This window comes from Cygnus atratus, chromosome Z (genome assembly GCF_013377495.2).
Source record: "Cygnus atratus isolate AKBS03 ecotype Queensland, Australia chromosome Z, CAtr_DNAZoo_HiC_assembly, whole genome shotgun sequence".
In the NCBI taxonomy this organism is placed as follows: domain Eukaryota; kingdom Metazoa; phylum Chordata; class Aves; order Anseriformes; family Anatidae; genus Cygnus; species Cygnus atratus.
The window spans coordinates 43,545,122-43,555,525 of NC_066396.1; the positions used below are offsets into that span (position 1 = coordinate 43,545,122).

Consider the following 10,404-nt stretch of genomic DNA (forward strand, 5'->3'; position numbering starts at 1 on the left):
CTTCATGAATCTGCTTAATCACTTTTTGATCCCAGTTAAGCCCTGGGTATTTGCAGTATCTTGTGGCAATGGGTTCCACAAGCAATTGTATGTTACATGACAGTGCCTGGTTTTGTTCATTATGAACCCTGCCATCTACAAATTTCATTTCTTGTTTTGTGGTTCTCGCATTACAGAAAACTGAGCAATTGTTCTTTCTCCGTCTTCTCCATGCCACTCATGGCTTTACAGAGATTATTGAGAAGAATTTTATCTCCAGTGACACAAAGTTGACACAATACTGAACTCATGTCGAGCAACTTAAGAGACAATTGAAAGTGTAATAAATGTCATTCTGGACATTGTTTCAGTTTTCTGAGAAGACCTGGTAGAATTACTTAAGAACTTTAGACATGAGCCCCTCTTGAATTAAGATGAGCTAGAGCAGTTTTAAAGTGAAAGGACATTTCTTTAGTTATTGCATATAATCTGCTCTATTTCATAATTTATTTCATAATTCATAACCTCATGTGCTTGTTATCCAGACTGAGACTGTGAAAATAATATATTTCTTTTCTGCAAGTGGCAGGACTGATGATATTTTAAGAGGAGACATTGACTTTGTCTGCAAGGCCAGGGCATGGAAGAAATGAAAATAACAATTATTGATTTTTTCTTGTGCTGCAAGAAACACTTGCCAGCATTTTATGAGGAGGAGAGAGCAGATGTACACCAAGAGAGGAGAGGTTTTCAGTTTTAGCAGTAAGACGTGATAGTCTTTGCAGAGAACATTTCTTTGCAGTTATATCATCCTGAGATGGGGAAATAAGTCAGTAGACCAAAACATAAATAGTGGAAAGTACCCTGAAATGCTGTAAGCCCTCAGTATCCAGGAGGATACATTCTTTGTTAGGAGTGGGTAAATAGATAGGTGAAAAGTTGTAGCTTGATTCCAGTTTGACAAACTAAAATCAAGCTGCATTAAAGAGACTAGGTACATATTAGTCACATGGCAGCTGCTTTAAGCGTGTGCTGGGCAGTGTTGCTGCTTTCATGACTTCAATTGCAAAAGGTCTGCCCTGCGCTTGAGGTCAGTGGGACTCTGAAATGCGGCAGTCAAGCAAGGCAATGTATTGGGCAGGATAAGGGCAGAAGCCCATGGGTGAGTCATTAAGATTCATTCGGTGGACCAAGTAAACATTACTTTTATCCTGTTGACAGAAGGAGTATCACTGGTCTTTAGAGAATGTGCAAACTACTATCACACATTATTGCAATGCCACACTGAGGGAATCATGGGAAACTGGGAATAGTGAACATAAAAGAGGAAGCCTGTTTTCCCCATCTGTGCAATTGATTGCTGTACATTTTACTACATGATTTCAGTTACTTGAAGCTGGCAATTGAAATATGAGAAAAGAATTATACCATAAAATACCTGCAAAAGCTGGAGGTTGGATTTGGTGTCCCCTCAAGGAGCACTGGAGCCTCTCCAAATATTGCCATCAGCATTTAGTAGGCAGGGAGATTACGCCATTCTTCAGTTAGGCCTTCTCCACTGATCAGCCCCTACAGCACCCTAACGCATGGCTTTGAAGCCCCAAAGCCCTCTGTAGTAACCTTAGCACCACAGCCTGCACTGTTAGTACGGTAAGACTGGGCTGCAGCTGGCATGCGTTGCAAAAGTGTGGCCAATCCACTCTGCCCTCCTCTTCCAAGTACAAATGAGTAAGGGGTAAGCCTGGTGTGAATAGATTGAGTGGCCATCTTAGCACATTTCTTGCACCTTTCCCAGTCCCTATTTTGTGTCATATCTGTGTAGCCACACACACAGTCTGTTTCTTCCACATCTCTGTAGGTTGGCTTCCCTGGCTCTACCCACACCCTCCTCTTGCCAGTGCTCATTCTTTGTGAGTGAGCATATCCATTTGCTCACAATTGTCAGGCAACAGAGCCTTGTGTTCCCATGGTGGCTGGACAGTGGTAGTCGACACAGTGACCAGAGCATGGTATTACAGCAATCGCATTGGCCAACTGCCTTTAGCTTGATAAGCCAAAGGCTCATGTCTGTAGCAGTAATATTAATGGCCAGAAAGCTGGTTTTACATCAGATGGATGGATGGATGGATGGATGGTCAGACAGATGGACATGTGCAAACTCTTGGGCAACAACAATCAGCTTCCACAGAATTACCTACTACTGGCCAAGTTTCTTAAAACAGAGGCTGCCACATTAGACAAGCCTCACAATCTCGTAGTGCCTGCAAAGCAGGATATGGAACATACAAAGCCAGAGAGTGATCAAACTTTAGCTAACTCTGGCATTAGATGCCCTGCTTCAAGGCTAAGACATGGTGATTCTACTTGAAGCTTAATGTTTGTAATTAGATGGAAACAGTGTTCAAGATCTGCTTATTTGGCACTTTTCAAAGTACTAAATTAATTTAACAAATGAGTGCTGAAAGTGGTGACAAGTGGAATGATGTTGTTTTTTCAAACATGTAGCATCTTATACATGGAACGATGTGGCAGTTTCTCCTTAAGTGCTTTTTTGGAGAACAATATCATAGCTCACTGATCTGGCATAGTAGTCTCCTCCCTGTGGATAGTTTGCACATTGCAGAAGCTAATTCACTATGCTTTCTGGTTTACATTCTAGCCCAATATTGCTAGTAAACATAACTAGTAAACTTAATACAAGGCTACAGCAGGGCTAGGGAGAGCTCGCTTGCATACACTGACATATAGAAATAAATACTTAAGTCACAAAAAGGATTCATAGAAGTGCAATTCTAAAAAAAAATGAACCATTGTAGTGCAGCTGCCTTCAGGTGAGCATAAAGAAAGTATATCCTAGTTTGTATCCATAAAATGGTCATTTTTGCAGCATTTTTACAGCTATATTACAGATTTTAAAATTATAGCATATTAAGTTAAAACTGGAATCCTTTTAAACATGCCACAACTTTAGCTAGATTGAATATAAAGGTGTTGTTCACCTGCAGTGGTAGTCTGCTTAGCACATGAGCATTTTAAAATGATATGTATCAAGCAGCACTGCAATTACAGTGTGCACATCAGGGATGAATCCTGCAGGATGCTGGTATCTGAGAGCCATGTAATACTTGCATTTCTTATTAAAGCATACGCAGAAGGTATACCTTTGAAGCACCCAGAACCTTTAAAGTTTAGTCAGTGTACTCATGTTTTCCTTCATTAATTCTTCTTGGGAAACACCCCTTAACCTTGCTGAGAGTTTGGAAGCAACAGTTTGGAAGGCACTCTATCTCTCGCTGCTATTATGACACAGCTGTGAGTGCTTGGACTCAGCAGTCCAGTAAGGACCAAAAGAAGCTCACAAGTGACTGGCAATTTTTTTTCAGGCAGCCTGAGAACTGCCATGTCAAGCCCCAGGCTTCAGTTCAAGAAGGTTGTGGTGCACATGCTTCATTTTAAGCATGCACCTAAGACAGCCCTTAGTGCTTTTCTGAACCAAGTAATTGTTGACTCAGTAACCACTGATCATTAATAGAGAAAGAAATGTGCATGTAGAAAAATTGCCTTTGGCCAGGCCCTGACCTGTGTTTTTGATGTGGCTGAACTGAAATCTGAGTTAAAGGTGCTCTTGGACCAGGGATAGAAGATGCTCAGCCTGCCACAGGTGATGCTTAGTGTTGCCTCTCCTTGTTGCAATGCCATCTGTCAAGAAAGCACCCCTTATAATGCTAGTATCAGTATTTTTGCAAGGAGGTTAATATTATTGTCACAAAGACTCTGGCAATGGAGGTAACTTTGGCTGATATGATAGATATTGACAGTGATAGAGGTGGGACACCTCAGGACTTCTCATTAGTGAAACAGTACTCTGCACAGTGAAGTCTTTTGCCTTCAGGGACAGACATGGACACAGCTTCAGGCAAGGTGATGTGGGAAGAACACCAAAGAGCCCTGTGGTTTGTGCTTATCTGTAAATTGAATTCCTGGTAAGAATCAGTACTGATGAGTCAGTCTTGCTATGACTGCGAAGAGAGGCAGCTAGGCCTGTGATGTTACAGATCACTTCATTGTGAATCCATCATTTGGTGGTCATATGTCATAATCGCTGTAGAGGTATTTATTGTACTGAACGACACTGGAAACCAAGCACAGAGTTCTACCACAAGTACACTGTGCTTCTGTAGCAAGGAACGATGGGAAAGATTTGGAAAGTGGTATTTTTAATTGCTTTTTAAAAAATCTCTTAATGTAGGATGTGACAAATAAGAAAAAATAGAGAGGCTTATTTTATTGTTTATAGCTGTCATTAATTTTTAAGGAATGAGTCAAAGAAATTGCTGAAAAGAACCAATTGTAGAGACTATATGATGAGCAGAACTAAGAGCCATTTCAATATTTAATGAGACCAAAAGCCTCTCATCACTAATCATCTTTTAATGGCACTTGCCCTTTGGCCGCTTGTATGTGACTGCCTGTTTCAAAGGGACTAACTTTTCTGACTTTCTAATGAAATACCTCTCAAGACAGGAGTAAAAGTGGTGATTTGGAGCTGTTTGGTTGCCACACCAGCTAGTTTATGATGAGGTGGGAAACTGAAGCTTTGCTTGCATCTCAGCAGGTTTGTGAGTTATTTCAAACTCTCCATGCCATTGAGTGAATTCTTGGTCAAAGACGATTAAGAATGTTAATGAACAGGGCTGTACAGAAATTGTGCCTATCAGAGGGGTAAACTGTATCACAGAGACAAATTGGCCTGATGGAAAAAATCACTTAAAAGTACGTATCCACTCTGTCAATGGACTGATGACATGTATGTTTTTAAGTTAGACTGAAAGCTGTAGGAGTTGGGTCCCCTTTTGAAGGGCTCTAAAATCTGTGCAGAGCAGCCAGTAATGAGTCAGAAGTAAATCCACAGTGCAGTCAGGAATTAAACTTGGGAACCCTGCCTTTAATCTGATATCTCAAAAATAAATAAATAAATAAAATACTCCTCCCTCACTTGCATGGCATCTCAGATAGAGGGAGGAGAAGTGCCCTTGTAATAGGCTAGGCGTGAAAGTCCATGAAAATTTTGGCATGATGTTCTGTTTTTATGGAATCAGTAGTGACAGTTGACTCGTGGTGATGTATGGAACAGGACTGAGCTCTAGAAGCCATAGCTGTGTTTTTGGTATGCTGCACTAACACTGAATTGCTGACAAATAGCTGGAAATGGATGTTCTGAGTGATTTAGAAATAATGTGAACCCTGACTGAACTTCTATTGGGTCTTCCTTCCATTTGCTGTTTTTACATGAGAACAAGGAGGGCATTATTTATAACAACATATGTAAAGTCCCACAAGGAGAAATGATATTTTGAATTGACAGAATCTTGAAAGTGCAAATGTGGTTTCATAACTAAACACATTTTTCAGACAGGAAAATGAGAATTAATCAAAAGTTAGATGTCCTTGAAAAAGCTTTCATTTTTTCTCACTTCCTTGGAAATATTCACAGCTGTCTTGATGTAAAAGTAATCAGAATGCCTATATATCTATATCACAGTAGCTGAGCCAGTTGTACTATTTAAAAAGTACTTGAGTGGATTTCTTTATTGATGTGATCTGGTCAGAATGGGACATATCAGGAAAAATGAATTATTTAGAAACTGGAAATAACTGTTTTATTTATTTAAATTATGGTTAGGTAACTGGACTTCAGGAAAGCATTCTGGGGAAAATGAAAAATGCTTTAAATGATTTTCAGAAAGGCATTCATTCAATAAGAAAAAAATAGTGAATTCAACATGACTTGATTTGAGATGGGAGTCCACGTCTTACAAGTTTTTTGTTATCAAGGGAATATATCCAAAAAACTGAAAATTTTGTAAAGCTATGTAAGACTGGGTTGTTAATGTGGGAAAAAATAGTTTGATGCACTGATTAACTTTGGAAATTATCAGCAAACAGTGTTGGGTTTTGTTTGTTTGTTTTCAATCAAAATTAGGAGATTAAACCATAAAGAACTTAATTCTACTATGTCAAGCAGTCAGACCAGTGTGGATTTCAGTTGATAACATTGATTTTGTAGAAAAAATCTTCAGTGCAGATTTCATTGCATGAATCTTCTTATAGTTTCCAGAGTCTTAAAATGGAGAGTAAAACTAGCCTAATTTGAAGTGGGTTGCTAGGCTGAATTAGTTAATAATTTTATAGAACATCTAGTTCCTTGGGTCAGGGGTTCCAAGTGAATGTTAAAGGTGAGCTCGTATTTCAGAAACAGTATCTGTGGAGATTCTACTGAAAAACCTATCACAGTAGGGATTGTCATTTGAGGAGAGGAGCTTGGATCACAGCTCCACACTCTTAAAAGCTCTGCATAGCAAATGGCAACATATGGGAAAAATAGAAGCTGTGTATTTGTGTAATTTAACATCTTGATACTCTACTTTGTGAGGGTCTGGAAGAATTATTTCTGACTCATTTGTTCTTCTCAGGTTGGGGGTCACACCATGCTGCCCATTCGTTGGATGCCTCCAGAGAGTATCATGTACAGAAAGTTCACCACAGAAAGTGATGTCTGGAGCCTGGGGGTTGTATTATGGGAAATCTTTACCTACGGCAAACAGCCATGGTATCAGCTCTCAAACAACGAGGTGTGTATAACACATTCTCAAACTGCCTAGGAGAGGCTTGCATTGAAACTGATGGTATGGCTTCTCTCGAGCAAAGACAGCAACAAATTTATTTAGTAAAGGCAAAAACCCCAATGTCAAGTATTTATTGTCATAAACATTGTGGTTTAATTTCTTCCTTTTCACCCTTTTTTCCCCAAGGTGGATGGAAGTTGACCAAGCAGAACTAGGTTGGAATGTAGCTTTTTCATTTGTATTTGATAGAGTCTGCTCTGTTTACTGAGAAGGACCATGAGGTAATGAAAAGGAGCTTAGCAGACTCCAGAACAGTCTTTGGCTGATTTCAACTACATGTCATTGCTGCAAAGTGATTGTCCTAAACCACTCCTGAATAGATTGAGGGAATTTGGAGATCTCTTAATGCACAGGGAATCAGAAGTAACCCCTTTCCAGAAATTAGCCACAGCAACACTCAAAGGATGTAAGGGGTGCTGAAGTGCTGTGTGAGCAAGGTGAAAATTTAGCTTCCTTTTGAGATGAAGTGAGGTTGGTAGACGGGTAGAAAGAGAATGTATGGGAGTGCTTCTTGGCCATCATTTCCTTAAGGGTAGAAGGGGTGACATGCATGAAGTTAGTATCAGTGAAGTTACTGCTCTTTGGTGATATATGTTTACAGTGATTTTTTCTAGATGCTGCCATGCATCTACCTAGAAATGCAACCCTTTGCACAGTTGGCTGCCACCAGTGAGGCTGCTGGGGCTGTCAGCAGCTCTTTCATAGACGAGCCCTATATAGTTCGCAGAGCTGTGCTGATCCTTTGCTTGTGATTTCTTGTAGGTGATTGAGTGCATCACTCAGGGCCGAGTCCTGCAGCGACCTCGCACATGCCCCAAGGAAGTGTATGACTTGATGCTGGGCTGTTGGCAACGGGAGCCTCACATGAGGCTCAACATCAAAGAAATCCATTCCCTCCTCCAGAACTTGGCCAAGGCATCTCCAGTCTACCTGGATATTTTAGGCTAAAGTCTCCTAGCATTTCTTCTTACAGGCTGTGTGAATGAATGTGTTCAACTGCCGCTGAACTCCATTAAAATGTGTTCTTAACTTTGACAGTATTAATGACAAAGTTGCGGAGAAGCTTTCAAAGGGCAAGCAATGTGCACTTCTCCATCTGTAGACACAGTATTGACTTTTTAGACATTACTGAGACATATCTCTTCTCTCTCTCCCTCTTTCATTTCCTATCATCTTTTTCTTCTCTCCTGTCTTTCTAATCAATTTGGCTTCTGCATTATTGTAACTCTGCATAGACAAAGGCCTTAAAAACCTGATCTGTTATATCAGCAGACTGCAGTTTGCTCACCACAACTAACAATGCCTTGTTGTATTCATGCCTTTGATGTGGATGAAAAAAAGGGAAAATATATTTGACTCAAACTTTGTGATATTTGCTGTAAAGATACTGAGAGTTTCTATGGATTCACCTCAATTTTTTTGCTTCAGTATGTGGATGGAAAAAGAAGACTAGTATTCTCTACATAACGAGTATTCCTTGAGGAGATAAAGCCAGATGGAAACAAGACAGTGTTGTGTGATCCACTATCTGGAGGAACTATGGGATCAGATGGCATCAAACCCCACTAAAAACATTGAAGTGATTTGATGGAAGGCAAGAGGAGGTTTAACACTTTCCCTGGAGAGTCTTTCTGAAGAGTAAAGGGATTGTTCAAGGAGGCACTTCGCCAGTACCTTTCATTGCCAGATACAACTCTATGGTAAAAGGGAAAAGATGCTGCCTGCACTGCACACAATTATGTTACAACATGAAAAGTAAACACATGCCCTTATTTTGTCTTCTGCAAGGATATTGTCATGCCACTGGTATAAAATGTTCTCCAGCTAGTCTTTTTTAATAAAGACTGAAGCTAGGCTTATTAATGTACAGCATTAATTTCAGGATCACACATCAAAACTAAGGATTTTGATAAGACAGGACAAGCTATAGATGCTGGAGCAGGTGTATCTTACACTCTGCTTGTCCAGCAGCATATTCCTTCCTTCCTCAATCCTTTCTCTTTTTTTTTTAAACCGTGCGAGCAAACTGTGCATGGTCTCTGTCGATAAATGCCCTTTGTGCAGAAACTATCACTCATCTTGTAGTACTCTCTAGTAGGCATAGCGAACTCATAATAGTATAACTTATATTTCATTAAATGGGGATAATGAAAGACATTAGCTATGTTAAAATGTCTTTACAATGTTACAGATACAATAGGCTGATACTACATGAATAATCTAAAGCATGGAGTTCACTGGTTATATTTGAACCGTGGCGGGGATAGAGTGAGATCCTTGGGGAAAACAAATAACTCTGATGTTATGGCTTACTATTCAGAGTGCAAAGACCCTGAGCTCAGCACCATGTTTGTATTGGTACTAGTGCTGTCATTACTGACATCCAGTCTTTCTTAAATAATTTATTTTTGGTTGGATGGGCATTGTTTGTGTACATTTGCATGGCCACTGTGTTGATGACAAGTGCATGGACATACCTGTTATTTTTCAAACCGGAAGCTGAGGATTTCAAATTTAGAGTTAGGATTATTTTTAATATGAATTCTTACAAAAGAAAACCTATCTTACCTATTCCTCAACACTTTTGCCTCCCTCTGTGAGGGGGTGTTACTGAAAAAAAAAAAATTTAAAAAAAAATCTTTGTTTTCTTTTTCTCTTTTTGTTATCTCTTACTGATATGAGCCAGATCAAAATAATCCTTCATTTTTGCGTTGGGGATATTTTATTTAATAAATTAAACATTTTATTTTTGTAAGTGTTCCCATAACACACTTAATATATAATTTGCATGCATATATTATTTATTGAGGCACTTTAGTTTTTTTCTTCAGAAGCTTTTAGAGCTAGCTTATAAAGATTTTGAACATTTTCAGAAGAAAACTGTTCACTGGACAGTGATGGAATTTTACCCTTCTCAATGTCATTGAAAAGGCAGCATTACAAATAAACATGACAGTGTATCTATAAAGCCATACTCAGTATTTCTTTAAGAAACTAGGTGTTATTTCTTAATTGCAACTGAACTGGAAACACACAAAAAGCCAGAGGAAGATTCCTACAAAATGGGCCTTAAGATTTTATCTAGACTGTCTTGGAGTTCACACAAAAAGCTAGATAAAGAATGATCGTCCAGTGAAACCCATTCACGTGAGAATCTGAGTTTCATCTTTTAAAAGAAATTTGGAACTGATTTTCAAAATAACAGTGGTAGAAAAGAAAGGTGTCAGAGTCCACTGATACTGTGCAGTGGGAGAAGGCTGCAGGTGGTGGAGGGGGAGGTGCTGAATTTCTGACTGCTGTATTCTGTCTTAGTTTCTTATGAGCTTCAGAAAATGGCATCTGAGATGCTTCTGTTCGAAAGCAGGCTCACGCCTGAAAGCAAACAGGTGGGTTTTGCAAACACTGAAAGAATTTATACCAAAAAAAAAAAAAAAAGAACCCAACAACCAAGCCAAACCAAACAAAACCACCACCAACAAAACAAACAAACAAAACAAATGAAAAAAAACAAACCCACAAAACCTTGAAATTGTAGTTAGTGGCATCTTCTTTTTGATTTACTTGTGAGACTACTAGAATAATTTCAGAGAATGAATAGTGTTACAATGCATTGTGCAATAACATAGCAGTAAGTTAAACTTCTAAAGGACCAAATGTTCTACAGAGCCACCAGTATGGATAACCTTGACCTACATCATTAATGTTCTTGATAGTGCATAAAATGTATAATCAGAGTAGA

The 10,404-nt window shown here is 39.2% G+C and overlaps 1 protein-coding gene across 4 annotated transcripts in view; it reads left to right on the forward strand.

Moving 5' to 3' along the window:
- The window catches only part of NTRK2 (neurotrophic receptor tyrosine kinase 2), a 206,086-nt gene extending 196,016 nt beyond the window's left edge, over positions 1–10,070 (forward strand). For 3 of the 4 annotated variants that reach the window (XM_035565266.1, XM_050716441.1, XM_050716442.1), the window contains 2 exons: positions 6,453–6,611; positions 7,428–9,350. In XM_035565266.1, coding sequence (XP_035421159.1) covers positions 6,453–6,611; positions 7,428–7,613 — 345 coding nt within the window. In that variant the 3' untranslated portion in view covers positions 7,614–9,350. Of the gene's footprint in view, positions 1–6,452; positions 6,612–7,427 lie in introns of all 4 variants that reach the window. The other variant, XM_035565267.2, reaches the window with a different exon arrangement.
- Positions 10,071–10,404: the final 334 nt, after the last annotated feature.